This window comes from Stylophora pistillata, chromosome 4 (genome assembly GCF_964205215.1).
Source record: "Stylophora pistillata chromosome 4, jaStyPist1.2, whole genome shotgun sequence".
Taxonomy (NCBI): Eukaryota; Metazoa; Cnidaria; class Anthozoa; order Scleractinia; family Pocilloporidae; genus Stylophora; species Stylophora pistillata.
Genome location: NC_142522.1, coordinates 42,001,199 through 42,016,504, shown reverse-complemented (window position 1 = coordinate 42,016,504; position 15,306 = coordinate 42,001,199). Strand labels below are relative to the sequence as shown.

General features: G+C 40.1%; 1 protein-coding gene and 1 pseudogene across 4 annotated transcripts in view; both read left to right on the top strand.

Moving 5' to 3' along the window:
• The window catches only part of LOC111347096 (uncharacterized), a 104,205-nt gene that overhangs the window by 25,618 nt on the left and 63,281 nt on the right, over positions 1-15,306 (top strand). For 3 of the 4 annotated variants that reach the window (XM_088757626.1, XM_088757627.1, XM_088757624.1), the window contains 9 exons: positions 938-1,009; positions 7,915-7,983; positions 8,211-8,282; positions 8,447-8,518; positions 8,949-9,005; positions 9,317-9,510; positions 9,658-9,777; positions 10,608-12,230; positions 13,256-14,582. In XM_088757626.1, coding sequence (XP_088613752.1) covers positions 938-1,009; positions 7,915-7,983; positions 8,211-8,282; positions 8,447-8,518; positions 8,949-9,005; positions 9,317-9,510; positions 9,658-9,777; positions 10,608-12,230; positions 13,256-13,362 — 2,386 coding nt within the window. In that variant the 3' untranslated portion in view covers positions 13,363-14,582. Of the gene's footprint in view, positions 1-937; positions 1,010-7,914; positions 7,984-8,210; positions 8,283-8,446; positions 8,519-8,948; positions 9,006-9,316; positions 9,511-9,657; positions 9,778-10,607; positions 12,231-13,255; positions 14,583-15,306 lie in introns of those variants that run through there. The other variant, XM_088757625.1, reaches the window with a different exon arrangement.
• Positions 3,894-7,193, top strand: LOC148733818 (uncharacterized; annotated as a pseudogene).

Here is a 15,306-nt window from a genome sequence, read left to right as displayed (position 1 = left end):
GCTCTCGAAATAAAGAAGTCACTCTTAATCCTTATTAAAGTGAAATCCTTTTGCTTTATAATAAATCCTTCATTGCCCAAGCCAAGAGAATATGAACTCTCCAAACTAAGCTTTTTCGATAAAGACGAACGGATATTAGCCTCGTTTCGGTTCATTAATTTTATACTTGTGCTTAAGTGACTCTCAATTTCATTGGACAAACTTAATTTTTAATTTTAATTTTAAATTATTTAAGCTATTGCTTCACCATTTTATACCTGTATTTAAGTGACTTTGAATTTTACTGTACAAACCTAGATTTTAATATTAATTGTTACTTTATTTAATTTCTAATCAATTAGGTTTTGACAGTATGTATTAGGTTTTTTAGATTCTTAATCTTAGAGGCACGTACGTATTTTGAACGAGCTCTATGAGCTCCTTGACGCTACGTGGGTAAATAAAGTATTGATTGATTGATTGATTGATTGATTGATTAAAATGCCCAAAAAAGAAACCGGCCAATATCCAGACATCCCGACCTCATGCTAGGTTAATAACGTATATGAACACATTTTTCCAAACCCATATAAATGTGGCAGTGGAAGATAGTAAACATCTTGCACTTGCATGAATTTGTCTAATGACTTCCTTTTCCTTGTAATTTGGTCAGCGTTCTCTTTGCTTTGACGTTTGTTCATTTGATGCCAAAAACACATCAGTTAAATTGAAAGATGATGTTTGACTTGGTTGAACGGCCTAGCCTGTCACGAGCCTCCGATAGCTTAGTGGTGGAGCATGCATAGTACTAATCTGAGGGTCGTATGTTCCATTCCTATTGGATGCTCTCAAAGTCCTTTTTCTCAGAATACGTCTGCGTCATTCATTGTAAAAGTCATTTTTCATCTCTAGAAGTCCTGGTATCATGAAATACTAATTTAAAGACTTATTTCCTCAGGTTTTTAAGTTTTAATAGACTCTCCGATATTTCAAGACAAACTTTTGCCGGGCTTAAATGTCTGAAGCTTCTGTGAGTATATTGTTCTTTTTACCTAGAGATAACTACGGTCTAGGCAATGCTTATTTGCATGATTTCGGTGGAGCCCTACCTTATTAACAAATGGAGCAGCCTTGACCATGCTCTGTTCTGTTGTAAAGCACGCAGGAAGCGGCTAGAGCACGAAAGAAGTGTAGGGAGAAATACAAGACGTAGTGGAATGTTTCTCCCCTTTTCTTAAGAGCACAATCAAGGCTTCTCTATTGTTTCATAATAGAGAATCCGTTAAATTCCCCATGCATTACTTTCAAGTTTTTATTTGTTTTTTCATTTCAGTTTTTATTTCCACAGCAAACAACAGTGTCCTAGAGCTGGGTACCATAAGCCAATGAGAATCTTCATTAGAATGGCTCAAGTTTTCTGATTGGTTGAACGAGATTTAAGAGGCTGTCTCTCTTATTTCCACCCGGTCAATTTCGCGTCAAAAATAATTCTGCCTGAAACTCTGTCAACAGAAAGACTTTACTTAGGAAAGAACTAAATTAGATTTGGTTTTTTTCGAAATAATTTTCTGACTGCATTAGGGGCCATAATTGTTTCCCAGTGTGTTGGGACCGTCGCAACGTCTCGAAAATTGAAAAATAGGCATATTTTGTAATATTGTAAAATATTTGATTCGCATAGTTAAGCCACAGAATTTATATCAGATTTCTTGAAAACTTTTCTAGTTTGCCAAGAAAGTTAGAATATGCCCTGTCAATATATCTGAAAAGGCGAATTTTAGCATATTCTGACTCCTATAAATCTCCATCGGCCGATGGCCGAAAATAACCTTGATTTAGACGTTTTGGGATTTGGGACTTGGTTGACAACTCTATCCTGCACAGCCGTTAAGTTTAGACCTTTTTAGGCAAAAAAGTGCAAAAACCCCGGTACGTTTTCGATTTTTCAAAAATTATGACCGTTTGAATCAGCACATGTACGAGCATTCGCGATTTTTTCACCTACACTGAAATCGAACCACTGGAGCAGATTTCGACATAAATTCAGCTTACCTTCGGCGCACCTTGGCTTTATGCTAGAGTTCAGATGTTCCACGCTCTTCAAACTGTGAACTTAATGGTAACTCCAGCAAATAACTCCAAACGTCAGCGGTCGGCGTGTATCGACACTCTTCTTTAACTGGTTGTTGCGAACTAAACTCGAAAACTAAAGCCATGTTTCGCGCTTAATGTCCAGTTAAAACTTTGGATCGCTGCTGCATTCTCTTCAAGAATCAGTGATAGAACTCCACAAGTCTATATGTCGAAGTTTGGGGGCTAAAATTTGGAATTTGAGGCTGAACGATTGCACTATCGAGCACAGCCTTGGTTCTGTTTTCACAGAGGTCCGCATTGACCATCGCGGGTGAACCCGCTGGCCCTTTATTTTTCTGGAAGGCCTGCAAGTGTAGTGTGGTATGCAAGTGCTTTTTCGAAACCAGAAAGGCTTTAGTCTGTAGCGAGTCTTCAGCGAGGTTGATAAAGCTCTCAGAATGTAGAGGTGATATCAGTGATCATCTACAAGCATGTCACTTTGGTCAGCTTAGAGGAAAGGTACAAGAATATGAGCTTATCGTTAACAGGTCAGGGTTGCTACACGACGTTTCCCCCGATCAACTTGAAGAACTTTGGATCTGCGAAAAGCATAGAGGAAACATGGGTAAAAACTGGCGACCACGTCGCACTTGCCAGTACCCGCTGCACAACGGCAGGAAAAAGCAGCTAAATACTAGAAATGCAGTTCATCTCGACATGTCAAGGGACATCATCGTTGTATTTCGTGCTTTTCAGTAATCTGTGTACCTTGTTACAAGCTGCACAAGATCAAACTCGCGGAGAACATGACGTTGTTGCAAGGGCAACGTCCCGAAGAAAGTAACCAGCAAGAGGACGAACCTTATAGGTGATATAACGCTACCCGATCCTATAAATTAAGCAGACCATGATATGCATTGACACCTAGAGAACATTCAAGGACAAATGTTCAATGGAAATGTTGCACGCAAGCAAAATTGTTTTACTCGGCGTGGCCACACACTAAAATATTTCGCGCAACATTGCTGATGCAGTAAGCAAATTATGTTTACTGGTGCATGGCCAAAATGGGAAAAATTTCGAAAAAATGACAAACAGTGTTTTGGCTTTGAACTGGACGACTTTAAAAGAGAAAATGGTTGATAATGTACCATACAATTGCACGCGGTGATGCTGATTGTGAACAGCACGGAATTATTTGTGCGTATTGCTGACGAAGATGAACTAAATTCTACTTTCGCAACAATGCGCTGAAAAGTACATGGGAGGAGGCAAAAGAACACGAGAAAGAGATTTGCATCGACAAGGCTACTGAAGCTTGTACTCTCGTTTGTGACGTCATAGCGCCGAAGGCTGGACAAGAGCTATTTCAGGCCTCTTTCACACCCGATAAAGGGACCAGCCACATGGACCTTGTGCCGTTAATGCAGGCCTACAGCAACGCCATGACGTGTACCTTGAAGACCCAAATTCTTAGCCTGTATGCGTATCGATATCCAGTGAAGACGCTTCAGAAAATCCACGAGCCATACGCAAAGTTAACCGAGTGGCAAATTAGACGCGCTAGAGCTCATGCAAGAGAATGTGGTCCAGCTTCTATGGTCGAAAAGTCCCCATGTCAGCGAGTTCGACTGCCACCAATAAAGTTTGACCATTTCTTAGACTTCGCGAACCGTCCCTACTTTTATCAAGACGTGTCATTTAGTACGAGGAAACTCAGGCTCAGCAGTGGCGAGAAGATCGCAATGGCAAATGTCATTCGCAAAGTCACAAGGTCAACAATGGTCAAGCAGTACCTTCAGTTCTGCGAAGAGGAGCAGTTTGAACCACTGATCCGTTGAACCTTATTTCGCATCCTCGAGGTAAGGGAAGCCTCTCAACAGAAGTCCCTTAGTGGCTTGGATAACAGAGCAGCTGATGGGTTGGCGGGGTTCGCGCAACTCCCCCCAATAGTGGACGAGCTTGATAAGATTGGGCTCGCAAAGAACGTGGCAGACGAACTGCGAAGAGCCCTCAGCGAGGGTAAGAGGTACCTCAAAACCCAGTTTCAGAGTCACTGCCAGGAAGATGAGAGCGAATGTCCGAACCATTGTCGTAAGTTTGGTCTCAGCGATCCAAACGATCCAGATTTCCAGGAACAATGCTCACATCAATACACGCTTCTCTGCACTCAATGCGACGAAATTACTTCCGTTTTGTAGAAGATGCAACAGATTGTTAAGGATAACAAAACCTTAGCTTTTACAGCGAGGACCAAAAAAATGACTCATTGTACGATATCCAGAAATCTTCGGAGGCTATCGTTCAGTGGAAAGCTCACATTATGAGGTCCGTGAATCAGGAATGTGCAAAGCAAGATATCATCGCAAAGCTTGACCAGACTTCGTGTCTTCTTGTTATAGATTGGGCCATGAAGTTTCTGTAGCTGCGCTATAGAGAGAAGCAAAGTGACTGATACGGAAAAAGAGGGTTAAGTTGGCACATTAGTAGCATTGTGTCTCGAAGCCAGTCTAACACGACGGAAGTCATCTCGTACGCTCACCTCTTTGACCAGTGTACTCAGGACTGGTACGCAGTTACGTCAATTCTCGAGGATCTTCTAAAGCAGCTGAAAGTCAAGAATCCTTTGCAGCAGAAAGTTCATCTGAGGTCAGATGAAGCCGGTTGCTATCATAACAGCTCCCTAGTAACCGCTGTGACTCGGAGATGTCGCAAAAGGAGTTGGGGGTTGAAGTTCATAGTTATCACCAATCGAAGCCGCAGTCTGATAAAGACATTTGCGATCGTATCCTCTGCCAAATGAAGTCCTCTATTCGCGCTGGGCACGATGTCCTAACTGCCGTGGACATGAGAGATGCATTGACGCAACACCCAGTGAAGGGAACAACTGCTGCAGTTAGCATAGTCGACAAATCAAAGAACACTCTGTATAAATAAGATTGAGCATTTCAGTAGCTTCCACAACTTCGAATATGGAGATACCGGTCTGAGAGTTTGGAAAGGTTATGGCATCGGTAAAGGGAAGTACATCCCATATGACGTGGTTTATATCAAGCACCAAGGTGAAACGTCCCTTCAAACCATAGAATCTCAAGGGTTTTATGATCCTCCTGAAAAGCGTGTGGTCAAGCATCGTTCAAAGGACAGCAAGGAAACAGAGTACAACGCCATTGTTTGAATGCTCTCTGCTTGGGTGTGTTGAAGTGTTCGAAACGTTCTCGCAACTAGAGCTGCACCTGGACGTTGGAAAGCATGCAGTTAGCAGGTTAAGCTAGTATGGTGCAATCAAAAGGGACTGGGCCCTTAAGTTCTCGTCAATAGATACCGCTTGTATCGAGTCTTCGAGCTGTTCGTCGGATTCCATTATACCACTCACTTCTCCTGGGATGCTTCTCCCCTCTCGCCTCTACGAACAGGATGAGCCGTAAGCAAACCGAGGGGCAGTGTTAGATTTTCAGAGAATGTAAAAGAATACCTAACGACAAGGTTTACACTTGGAGAAAGAACTGGGCGAAAGGCAGACCCCGCCCAAGTTGCAGTGGACATGCGAAATGCGAAAAATGAATCAAATGCACGTTTGTTCACCAGAGAACATTGGCTGACAAAGAGCAAAGTTCAGAGCAAAGATCAGGGTGTGATCGGGATATCGCTGGACGAGCTGGAAGATGTCCAATGCGTCCAGGAGAATTCCGAGAGACAAGATCTGGTAGACAAAGTTAACAAAGAGATCAAAGCCTCGCATCCAATCTGTTACGACACGTATGACCTCTGTAAACGTTACCACAGTAACACACCTTAGAAATTCAATGTGGTTTTGTTGCGAGCCATCTGTAATCATTTAGAGATCTCTGTAAAACTGAGAGACAAAGGGCAGATCCTCGTAGACAAACTGTCCGACGTGATTAAGGATTGTCAGTGTGTTTTACAGTAGACTTATGTAAAAAATGTCCTATACACTTGCTGAAAGTGTAGAATATTGTTAACAGGTACAAACTTCCTTTAGTTCCGATATCAAGTTCTGACGGCGTTGTTATAGTGTAATACTCAAAGCTTATGATATCTGTGACATTAAATTTTGTCGTGCTTTACTCACTTAGAATTCAGAACTAAATCAGTGAAAGATAGTACGTAGTTTGACGACAGGTCAAGCAGTAACTGATACACGGTATAGGCATCGTACTGAGCCTTAATCTTCAAGTCAAAATCATTTTTAACGAAAACAGGGATAAGTGTGTTCAGCTTGTCGCAATCAGTGATATTTTTTTTTATAAAAACGATTGAAAATTCACCAGAAGCAACAATTATAGCATCTGTTCATACCAAGCATGTGTCAAAATTTTTATCACGCTTGTAGCCCATTTCTCCGCTATTGACAAATTGCTGGTGTGTGGACACAATCGACGCGGAACCGAGAGAAGCAAGCTCAGGACATTTGAAATTAATTTATTAACTGTATCATATCAAACTCCAGCTTGAAAGCATCTATTCTTTTCAGCCACAATTTTCCCCACAGACATTACATTGAGGTGTAAATTGGGATAGAACAAAATCATACGACACAGCGTACGGCACAAGCTATCAGCGGTCTTCTCTTTTGTGCGGACCTTTGTGAGAACAGTACAACATCGAACTGGATAGTCGTGATCTAAATTTTAGCGATTATTTCTTCACTTCAGAAGCCTAAAAGTTCATATTCTGATTTTGGAAAAATTCACCTCGGAAGCGATATCAAATGGGTAATTACCTGCGAAATGTGGCCATAATTCCGACCATTTGTTTTGATACCACGATCTAATCACGATGGATACAGCCTACTTTTCGAAGGCAATACCTAGCAATTTGTTGAGGTTGTCATGGATTTCAACAATTTGGTTATTACAAAAATACTGAAGTCAGCCATGAAGCCGGGTTGCAAAGCGAGTAAGTTGTATTTATGACGAAATCTGCTCCAGTAGTTCGATTTTGGTGTAGGCGATAAAATCGCGAATGCTCGTACATGTGCTGATTCAAACGGTGATAACTTTTGAAAAATCGAAAACGTACAGAGGTTTTTGCATTTTTTTTCCTATAAAGGTCTAAACTTAACGGCTGTGTAGGATAGAGTTGTCAACCAGGTCCCAAATCCCAAAACTTAACGTCTAAATCAATGTTATCTACGGCCTTCGGCCGATGGCGATTTATAGGGGTCATAATATGCTAAAATTCGCCTTTTCAGATATTTTGAGAGGGAAAATTCTAACTAGAAAGGTTTTTAAGCAATCTGATACAAATTCGGTGGCTTAACTATGCGAATCAAATATTTTACAATGTTACAAAATATGCCTATTTTTCAATTTTCGAGACGTTGCCACGGTCCCTACGGACTGGGAAATAGCTGTGGCCCCTAACGCAGTCGGAAAATTATTTCGAATCAAACCAAACCTAATTTAGTTCTTTCCTAAGTAAAGTATTTCTGTTGACAGAGTTTCAGGCAAAAATATTTTTGACGCGAAATTGACCGGGTGGAAATAAGAGAGACAGCCTCTTAAGCTCTCAAAAATATCAAACCACCAAAGTTCACAAACCATCAGTATTCACAATTTCCAATAGTTCGACTGGCTTAGTTTTTAATCAACACTTGTTCCTCAAGTTTCTTAGTCTTATACTCTGGTGGAACACGCCCTTTCAACCAATAACAGCGCGCGTTGTATCCTAACTTTATCATTATATTTAGTCAAATGCATTCGCTAAGTTGTTTAAATATGGCGTCTTGTAAAGTCGAGGTTTTAGCACATCTGTAGACTTTGGTTTTATAAATTAGGATCTCGCAGTTAGAGCTGGCCTTTTGATGAAATTTCGCTGCTACATTCTTTCGTTTTGAAGGATGCTTTCAGGCAACAACCTAACCTCTATTCGTGGAGACAGTTTTGCTGAGACTTCTTTGGAAATGTTGTGAGTATTCTAGTTTGACTGTGTTCTTGTGTTGATATCAATCATAGCAGTGTTCTCATTCAAATCAAAACATTGCTTTCAAACCAGAGCTCATAAAGTTTAAGAAATAAGTCCTACTGAGGAAGTTGCACGGCTTTGGTGCTAACTGAAAAGTAAGAAATCAAACTGAATGCGCTTTAATTTTTAATAACTGTTATTTTATTGTCTCTCTGACTCCCTATACGAAGGTTCCTTCATGGAAACAGAATAAAGCGAATCGCTGATAACGCTTTTAATTACCTCAAGAACCTGGAAATACTGTGAGTTGTTTATCAGTTTAAATGATCTAATTTACAAGGCTTTGCAAGTTTTTTTCAAGCTATACATAAATCATAGTCACGGCATGAAACCCACTGACGCATGGGTTACCTGTGCTTATGATAGGCTGTTAAATTGGCTCTCTAACCTTTTGGCTCCTTCGTAGGACACTATTTTCCAACCCCATTGAGTCAATTCAAAATGGGACGTTTAAAGGAGTACCCACCAACGTCCAACTGTGAGTACATGCATCACTCAGTTTCTACCAGCGCTACATGATTAATTGGTCTTTATCATCGGGCCCCAATTTTAGCTCGCACCAACTTTTGGATGATGATGATGAACATAAAAAGTCGAGTACCTGAAAGTATCTCCATCTCGAAAACCCTGACAATCGCAATTTCTAGATGTCACATTCTTGGCTCAGCAAAATTAAAACATTTTAAAAAGTCTTTCGCTTTCCTGACATATGTGCTCGAACTAGGTTTTCCTATGTAACCAGGTTGTAATTAGCCAAGTTTGCCAGGGTTTAAAGCCAGCCTTTAAACTAGTTTATATTTCCCCGTTTTAATTACTGGGAATTTCTCTGCTGGGCCGATGGTGCTCTGTGTGAATAAGGCTAAATATCATCTGAAGATTTGAATCTTCCATTCCTTTATTTCTTGCAGGCTTATTTCGTGTAAAAGTCTTCGCAAAATCCTCCCAGAGGCACACGGCCCTTTAATGTAAGTGACTTATTGCAATCCGGGTTTTCTGGCCCTGCTCACGCCATTGCGTAGATTCCTAGGTCGAGGATTTATGAATGAATGTCTTAATAAAGCGCGTGCAGAGCCGTATGGATCATATGGCGAAAAGAAGAGTATTATGGCGAAAAGAAAAATTTAGACTTATATACAGATGGAGCATTGTACGATGCAAATACCGCACTGACGTCTAACGAAAAGATAAATGAATGAATGAATACTAGAGCATGTCCGTCGCAGGCTTATCTATCAAGTGAGTCTCATTTTTTATCATTTCGTTGTTTATTCTGCAGTCAATGCGCTCAATCATCTTTAACGTATTCACTTTGCGTTGGTGGAGGGGAAGAAGCTGTGTTTCGTGGACTAATGGGCTCAAAGTGCAGTCTGACCGACACACTCAAGCCCAATGCAACATGTTACAAATGCAGTTTTTGTTCAGCAGGCAAATGTGGCACCAAACGTGGCTCTTGTTTAAATTGTCCCAAAGGTATAACCATGCACTTTTCATTTATATCATAATCGAGAACGATTTTACATTAAATTTGAACGGTCTTTGCGTAGTTGGCACTTTGCAACAATTAAAATTTGGAATTTCGGTCTAAAGTTAGATCAAATGCCAACGATTTCTTTTCAGGAGGTTTTTATCAAGATGAAATGGGTCAGATCGAATGTAAGAATTGCAGCACGGGTACTTATGTCCCTGAGAAGTACTATCCTGGAAAAAGTGCAACTGATTGCCGTGCATGCCCGTACGGTAAGAGATTTGGTAGATAACGATTACCTTTGAATTAAACTGTTATTTCGGAATCTTTTATGCTAAGTCGAGTAGCTTAACATTTAAAACCCATATGAAAAACCAAAATGAGTGCTTTTATGATCAGGGATGTTCGATGCATTGAAGTTTAAAGAAGCATATCCATGAATTGTTAAGGACCAGTCATTATTTATCGCTCGGGGGTTCAGGAGATTAAGGGGGAGAGAAGAGGGGAATAGGAGAGGGGTCAGTTGAAGCTAGAGGAGTAGGAAGCGGGAACTAAAGAATGTTGACTATCAGTGATGGGGAATCTTTGAGAGACCTGCGGTGGGGGGAAGTTCGGGTAAATCTTCTTGTGACACAACCAAAATCCTCTGACACCCCAGACGACAAATAGTTACCAGCCCCTTACGATCAAATAACTTCATAACTTTTTTTATTAATACCAAAAATAGCTATAGGCATAGAATTCGAACAATCCCTCCTTTTCGGCGAAGTCCGTGACGCAAGCCAAATTAAAAAAAAAACGGTGAAAAATTACTTTCTTGACCTTGTTTTTTAACTCTCAAATGAATCTCAGAAATTATTTAATGAATATAAAACATAATGATCACACAAATTTCACTTTGCAATTTACCAACCTTTATACATGGCATGGCACTATACAGTTACACATTGCAAAGCTTATTGTCAAACAATAGCGATCTTAAAGTAAGCAAAATAATTATTTCCTTCACATTGTTATTTCCGCGATTTGCGAAAAAATCCGTTGCACTTCATCACCATCATTAACTGATAAACGAATAAACCTTTGTCTTTTCATCAAACAGGTACCCGTACTGACGAGTTCGCTGGATATCGTGCATGTAACTGTCTCAGTAATTACTTCCGCGTGGATCGTTTTGGGCCTTGCACAGCTTGTCCAAGTTATGGAATTGTCTGTGAGAATGACACCGCAATCTTAGCACGAAACTATTTTTGGAAATGGAATAGCACTGAAAGAAAGGAATATTACACCGAATTTGTCATCAACATCCACACCCAAGATGTTAATTATAAGAAGGCCTTTTCCGCTTTCGAAGGACCGTTGCCAAAGCCTGTAAAGTGCCCCTATCCAAACTCGTGTAAAGGCGGAATTAACTCAACATGCAATACAGGATACCAGGGTATCCTCTGCGCCACATGTTCTTCACACTACTATCACAGATTCAACAGCTGTTTACGCTGTCCCAAGATGTTAGTTTCAATTATTTCCTGTTGTGTGATCATTTTTCTCTTTATCCTGCTGTTTGTCATTGTTTTCTGGGGCGACTCAAGACGCGCAGAAGACAATCGTACTGTTGCAGATGTCGTTATGTCCTGCATCAAGATTGTTATTGGATTTTATCAAGTGCTCGCTGGCATTTTCTCGGCATTGCTGCAAGTCCAGTGGCCAGTGATACTCCTTTCTATGACAAAATACTTGAAGTTTGTAGAAGGAAACATTTTGCAGTTCGCCCCACTGAGTTGCATTCACCCTGTTCTCCGCCTTGACCCATTTATTCAGTTTGTCCTCGCTATTTCTATAAACGTTTTCGTAATATCTTTGATACTGCTTTACCTTTCCGTAAAGAAGCAGCTCGTCAACAGGAAGGAAAACTCTGCGGAGCGAATAGAGAACTTCACATTGCAAAACAACTCAGTTAGTATGTACTATTCGACTGAAGAAAACGCACCACAAAGAATGGAGAATCGCACGGGTTATACGATGGAAAATTCAAAAAAAGAGAAAGTCGCCCAGTTGAAGAAATCCTGCTACCGAAACATCTTTCTATTCCTCTTGTTATCCTACCCAATGACGAGCATGAAGATTATAAACATTCTTCCCTTGCCCGGAGTCTGTGTGAACGTGTGCTTCACCAACGATGACAGCGATTGTAGTTCTTTTTTGAAGGCCGACTATACCATTCCTTGTTTTACTTCCCGATACACCGACTTTTGGCACATCGCTGCTGGGTTTGCTCTCTATCCTATCGCCTTCCCAATACTGCTGCTGGCACTAATTTGGAAATATCGAGCTAACTCACAAGAACACAAACAGATTGCCTTCGGCTTGAAAGTCTTCTATGAAAACTATAAGGACAAGTATTGGTTCTGGGAGATAGCTGAGATGTACAGGAAGCTGATGTTTATTTCAGTCATTCTTCTGTTTGACTCCGAAAGTGATTCTCAAATTGGCTTTGCTGTGATGGCGGCAGGTGGATCAGGAATTGTATACACCATATTTCGACCGATAAAAGACAAGTTTGAAGATCGACTACAAACATTTGTGCTTTGGGTAATATTTTTTAATGTCTGTCTTGGTGCAATTTACTCGCAGCCAACCGTCAAGGACAGCGTTGGAGAAAACAATTCTACTTTTATAAACGTGATGTTCCTGATTCTTAACAGTGCTGTGCTGATCATGGTGGTTGGTAAGTATCTTACACCCTTCAGCCTTACAGATTGCTGATGGGCTATTCAAAAAATGTCTTTACCTTGAGTGTGACAATATAACTACCGTATATAGCTAAAATTTAAATTCTACATGAGTATTAAACAAAAGTGGCATAGTTCCACAAAGAAGATCTCTTTGGGATTTATTTGTGATTGTACAACACTTGAGAGTTGAAAGCACCAGGTTTAATTAGCTACAGAGAGGCACCTAGTATAAATCATTGTGTCTGCTGAGTTCTCGGAAAAGCAAATTTGTCTTTTACTGTCTCTTTTTACCCAAATGAGAACAGATAAACTGTCAAGTGTGAATTTCCTAATGAAAGGAAAAAGTCAAGGGACTCGTTTTACAGAGACAGTAGACCTAATAACGTTTAACAACAAACATATGAAACATATGGGTGAACTGCGGTTATGAGACGTATATAAGAACGATCCTTCGCAGTAAAGCACTATTTGAGCAATAGTGGAAATCAGACCTGAAAAAAAATTTCAGGCCTGTACGGGATTCGAACCACTGACCTCTGCGATACTAGTGCAGCGCTCTACCAATTGAGCTAACAAGCCAACTGGGAGCAGGCCATCAAATTAATTCGATATAAACCCGTAGATGATAAATCGAACAACAACAAACATATGAAACAGGTCTGATTTTCAGGTCTGATTTCCACTATTGCTCAAATAGTGCTTTACTGCGAAGGATCGTTCTTATATACGTCTCATAACCGCAGTTCACTCATATGTTTCATATGTTTGTTGTTGTTCGATTTATCATCTACGGGTTTATATCGAATTAATTTGATGGCCTGCTCCCAGTTGGCTTGTTAGCTCAATTGGTAGAGCGCTGCACTAGTATCGCAGAGGTCAGTGGTTCGAATCCCGTACAGGCCTGAAATTTTTTTCAGGTCTGATTTCCACTATTGCTCAAATAGTGCTTTACTGCGAAGGATCGTTCTTATATACGCCTAATAACGTTTATTTCAAATTGTTTTGTTTTGTTTTTTAGGCAAATGTCTTCTTCATCTGAAAGCTGCTTACCGATGCAAGAGGCACCAGAGATGGGAAATTATGGTGCCACTGACAGATGAGCAATCTGATGACGAGGAATATTAACCGTGACCATCGGTCAGCCTTTAAAGTTAATCAGTATAAGCAAGCCTATAGTGAAGGAGACAAGGCCTTATCAGTTATAGATATACTGGTATTTGAAGATTTTCTAGAGGAAACAGAAGAAAACCCATTAACGTACAGAACATTTAATGAAATATTTTCTATGGGGATCAAACAAGACTTATTCATAAGTTAGGTGAAACAACAAAATAACTCCGACCCGTAAAATTTCTATGTCTATTATTCCTTACCAAAAATATTTCAAGCCGTTTCAAGAAGGTTAATGTTTCTTTTTTTTTTAAATCAGTAACATTTCCTGCTTTCCGACGAAAACTGATTTTAGTTGCACTCAAGGTTTCGGTCGTAAATCAAATAATTTTCCAAAATGTTCTTCTTAATTGAAAAGATGTTCCCTTCTCCAATTTTTGTAATAATAATATTAATTTAATAATCTTTATAGTGCACAAATTAGTATTTGGATATGATCAAATGCGCATCACAACACTTTTCGGGGAGCTTTGGCCGGACTGCATCAGCAGTTTAAGATCAATCAAATGAAACTTATTTGAATATGCCCTCTTCCCCCCAATTCCCAGTAAATTTTTCATATTTCATTTTATTTTATCATCGCTGAAAAAAGAGACACGAGGACCCTTGAGGCCATCAAGCTTTCTAGTATGAGGCTATTATTAAATGCCTAGCAATACCATTAGCATACGAAGCTAAAGCGGCTATAACAGTTAATCCGCAGTCGATGTTAATTATTGACAAAAAGTAGAGTTACGATAGGTAAGGTAAAGCCTGCTTACGCGCCAAGTGGCCCATCAGGCCGGTACTTCGTAGCATGAAACGACTAGGAGAACTTGTATCCCCCCCCCCCTTCCGCCTGGATGGAATTCCAGTCAATCGCAGGGTTACCTCCAATCCCCTCTCTTGGGTGAAGAGAGGCGCTGTGAGATGAAGAGTTATTTTTTTTTGCTTTTGTCTCATTCCAATTTATACCATAGAGTCTTAAGCTCAATTGCAAACGAGCTATAGTTATTGTTAATAGATAATTTTTAGAATAGAGTGGATTTCATTTATCAAAATAAGTAATGAAAATCCCATTTAAGAATAGAAATTATTTTGGCCTTTTTTATAACCGTTGGCGGCCGTTAGTGAGCTAAACCTTTCCACTTGCAAAAAATTAAAGAAAGCTCAAGCTCTTTTCTCGGTTTATTTTAGGAAGCGTGAACCATTCTTCTTATTCACCTGTTCATCAGTGAGTTGATATTTCAAAGTTTCCTCTTAGGGTGGTAAAAAGTGATCACACTGAACTTAATTACCGATAAGTAACAACAGCCATTCCACATTATTTTAAGGGGGGACGGGGTAAGAGGAATAGTCGTCGCCAACAGGGAGGAACTATATAAAATTGACCGCCAACTAGCTGCTAATGAGGGAGGGATCATAAGAATGTTACAGGGAGATAAGGTAAATTTTATCGAGACATAATCAAAACCCTCCGACTCCCCCTTCTCCCAATCTGTCCCCCCCTCCCCCCTTCCCTCTTAAAGATAGTTTTTAAAACTATCGCGGCGTAAAAAATCTCGACAGCTGGAATAAAAAACATAAGAGTTCATTGAAGCCGTCAGTGCAGGTCATCATATGATAATGATATCACCCTCAGGTTTAGCCTTTGAACATCACTTTTTATCCTTAAGAATTGGTAATCTCAAGATGTTTCTTTTCAGTTTTCCAACTATGATAGAAACTCTAGAGCTGATTTTTTTTGTTTTCAACCCCAACAAATTTCATATATGTTGGTGTAATTTATTCTCCTTGGACTCGTTATTTTCGAACCTTTTTGGTCTTTTCCCAATATCTTGCTGTAAAAGTTAACACAACCAGAAGTGCGATTTATGGGCTGTACTTGATTAGATTTCAACTTGGAAAGGCATACGAGAG